Below are 3,142 nucleotides of genomic sequence, written 5' to 3'. Positions count from 1 at the left end.
GTCTGCAGTCTGGACGTTAGATGTCGCTGAAAATTACACACTGTAGCTTTAATGCTCAAAGAAATAACTTGCATCTGACAAAAAATATCCATGAAAAAGAACAAATGGAAGTCATGATGATCAGTGCAGGATTTGAAAAACAAAAAAATTAACTCATGAAGCAGGTCTGGACAAAAATGACGGTACTCCCAGAAAAGACTGAATATATACTGTTACCAAAGGGACATGTTAAGTAAAGGTGTTTCCATTAACTAGCATCACAGTGGGAGTTTAAGATCCATGGGACTGTAGCCAAGCTCCCTGGACGTGGCTGCAGTAGGAAAACTGATGAGAAATTAAATATGAATTATAAGAAAAGAGCCCAGAAAAACTTCTAGAGATAAAGGTGAACTTCAAGCTCAAGGAACATCAGCTTCAGATCAGACCAGCTCTCAAATCATTAGAAAGTGTTATGTTCTAGGGCTGCTTTGCTTCTTCTGGCACATGGAGCCTGAGTCTCTGCAGGGTTTAATTAAATCTAAAAAAGAAAAGAAAAAATTTAAATCCCTTTATTGTCCCACAATGGGGAAATTCACTCTCTGCATTTTGACCCATGCCCTTGGGGAGCCATGCGTTGCCATTGTGTGGCGCCCAGGAGCAATCAGGGGTTAGGGTTTTGCTCAGGAACCTAGAGTGCAGGCTGTGGGGATCAAACCGGACACTTGCAACCTTCTCACAGCACAATCACTCCTATTGAGGGATTCTAGAGAGAAATGTGCTGCCCATTGTCAGAGAGCTTGGTCTCAATCGCAGGTCCTGGGTCTTCAACACGATAAAGACCCAAAGCACACAGTTAGAAACATACAAGAATGGCAATGTCGATTTCTATTTGTTGATTTTCATAGAATTCTTATTTATTACTTTTGTCGGGATTCAAGTCATTTCTGTGACCATTGTAGGGGTTTGTTTTTTTCATTAAACGATGGGTGCCAGCATATGACTGAACCAACCTAAAGCTGTGGTCACGCTCCTGTCTACATGTTCAATCATTGAGGAAACCTGTTAATCCACGCCGGTATTAACCAAAAGAGCTTCCTCAGATTCCTGACTTCGATTAATCACTTTTGAAAAACGGATAATGTCTCTAGAAATTTATGACATCATAGAAACTTCACTGTTACTGTAAGGTGAAACAAGACCACCAAAAAAAAAAAAAAAAGAATATGAACTATTTAAGTTGGTTCTATTGCTTAACTTTACTGGGGAACCTATTCATGGTCTGCTGGATATTAACCATTTATTTTTGTTCCACCTGAAGCAGTGCTGAGAACGAGGAGGGTCTAAAAGCCTGCTCCAGGCCGAGGAGAAAGACATTTGGCAGGTAGGCAGGCCATCCCAACCTCCACCTGAGTCGTCTTTGTACAAACGGTAGTGTTTCATGAAATGCTCTCAGCATTCCCAGTCCTGATGTTTCCCACTGTTAAACCATTCCAGAGAGCTGTTTTAGTTTAGTTTTTAGCTGTTTTAAGTTGTTGTAATTGTGTGGTTTTGTTTTCCCTGTGCACAGTGAGCCGTGTTTTCTGAAGACAGCTGAGCTGATTGAGCCAACAGTCAACAACAGGGATGGTGAGCATCACATCTATTTTCAGGCAGATTAAGGTATAATTGTTTTTAACAAGACCACATGCAGTGCTATATTATTGGCAGACTGGCTTCAGATACTTTACATAACTTCCCTGTATTCAGAGGTTAGCTTTTCATCCTCCTTTATGGTATTAACAAGGGTGGTGCGCCCAGAGAAAGGGGGTTTTCATAATCACTGTTCTCTCTTCAGCTCTCCCTGCAGGATTTCTGTAGCGTTAAAGTCTGGGGGCTGAGAAAGTTGTGGAGCAAGGTTGGGTTTATGTCAGAGGAATAATTTCTAATGTAGTATATTTAGATTTTAAATATCATACAGAGCCAGTGTTACCAGTTTCAGATTCACTGGGAGTCCACCAAATTAAATGTAAATTGGAAAACGTAAAAATAAGCTACATTTATCTAAGGGTTTCCAGGGGTGTTGGTTCCTGTAAATGTTTAATGTGTGTGTTACCTACTTTTTTTAATTTAAGTTTTAATTTACCCAAATTAAAACTGAGACCATCCTAATGCAACTTCTTTTATGAGGGCTGCTTGGGATTAGCAGGAAAGAGAAATGCAGAAGTTTCAGGACATTATTCAAATCCGTAATCCCAGTTCTGCTTTCCTAGGCCCTTTTACCTCCAGCCCAGTGAGTCCAGCAAAGCACAGCCAGTTCCCACAGATACTCCCACTGGGGCGCAGGTCACCTGTCTACACTCTCCTGACTTCTAACCCTAACAGATAGCACAAAGAACCGCCAAGAATGTGAGGCCAACCTCTTGTTTCAGTAAGTTGATTAAGTTTTAGATGGGAAATATACAAAGCTGTAGCAGTTTTAGTTTCTGCTTGACTTTAACTTACGGTAATCAGTCTTTAAGTAACATTACACAATCCATGGAGTCTAACCTCTCCCATATGAAGAATGTTGCCTGTGTGGAAATTTTAATTAAAAACAGCAGAATTTTGTTTTTATAGATCCAATCATTTATGTGCTTTTTTTTCCATATACTGAACTTGGATTGACTCTCTAAACTCTGAGAAGCCGCGTAACAGTCACCCAAAAGTCCAATATTTATATCTGATCAGAAGCTGATTAGAACCAGAAAGAAAAGTGTAAGAAATTTATTTTAATCCTTTTGTTTTACAGGATACTTGCCTTTTGAAGACCTACCAAAAGAAGTTTCACCATTTGAAAGCCCTCCTCAAAAAATATTTTAATCATGTTTTTTAAATTTTTTTTATTTATCCAATAAACTGTGTAAAGTACTTTGGTGTTTTGTTTCTTTATGTACTAGCAAGTGGAAAATTCTTGGTCAATCACATGTTTGGTGAAAACCAAACAGCATATCAGAAGATTCTCGTCAAGCAAACTGGAGCACAATGGAGAAGGGTTGATGATTTGGGTATTATGATAATCCCAACCACAGCATTGACTTAAAAGGAAAAATGATGTGCTCCATTGACCTAGCTTAGGTTTAGACTTCCGTCTGGTTATAATTCTTAGGAGTAAGTTGTGGATAAACAAATTCCTCCAAGGGTTAAA

The 3,142-nt window shown here is 39.2% G+C and overlaps 1 protein-coding gene across 7 annotated transcripts in view; it reads left to right on the top strand.

Moving 5' to 3' along the window:
• Window positions 1-2,865, top strand: part of ccdc158 (coiled-coil domain containing 158) — a 16,368-nt gene extending 13,503 nt beyond the window's left edge. For 5 of the 7 annotated variants that reach the window (XM_015375414.1, XM_015375413.1, XM_015375408.1 and 2 more), the window contains exons 17-20: window positions 1,298-1,360; window positions 1,547-1,605; window positions 2,229-2,386; window positions 2,747-2,865. In XM_015375414.1, coding sequence (XP_015230900.1) covers window positions 1,298-1,360; window positions 1,547-1,605; window positions 2,229-2,344 — 238 coding nt within the window. In that variant the 3' untranslated portion in view covers window positions 2,345-2,386; window positions 2,747-2,865. The remainder of the gene's footprint in view (window positions 1-1,297; window positions 1,361-1,546; window positions 1,606-2,228; window positions 2,387-2,746) is intronic. The other 2 variants (XM_015375411.1, XM_015375409.1) reach the window with 2 other exon arrangements.
• Window positions 2,866-3,142: the final 277 nt, after the last annotated feature.

This window comes from Cyprinodon variegatus, unplaced genomic scaffold, assembly GCF_000732505.1.
Source record: "Cyprinodon variegatus isolate N-32 unplaced genomic scaffold, C_variegatus-1.0 Scaffold118, whole genome shotgun sequence".
Classification (NCBI taxonomy): domain Eukaryota; kingdom Metazoa; phylum Chordata; class Actinopteri; order Cyprinodontiformes; family Cyprinodontidae; genus Cyprinodon; species Cyprinodon variegatus.
Note: the sequence above shows the minus strand (reverse complement) of the source record. Positions and strands in the feature narration are given on the sequence as shown.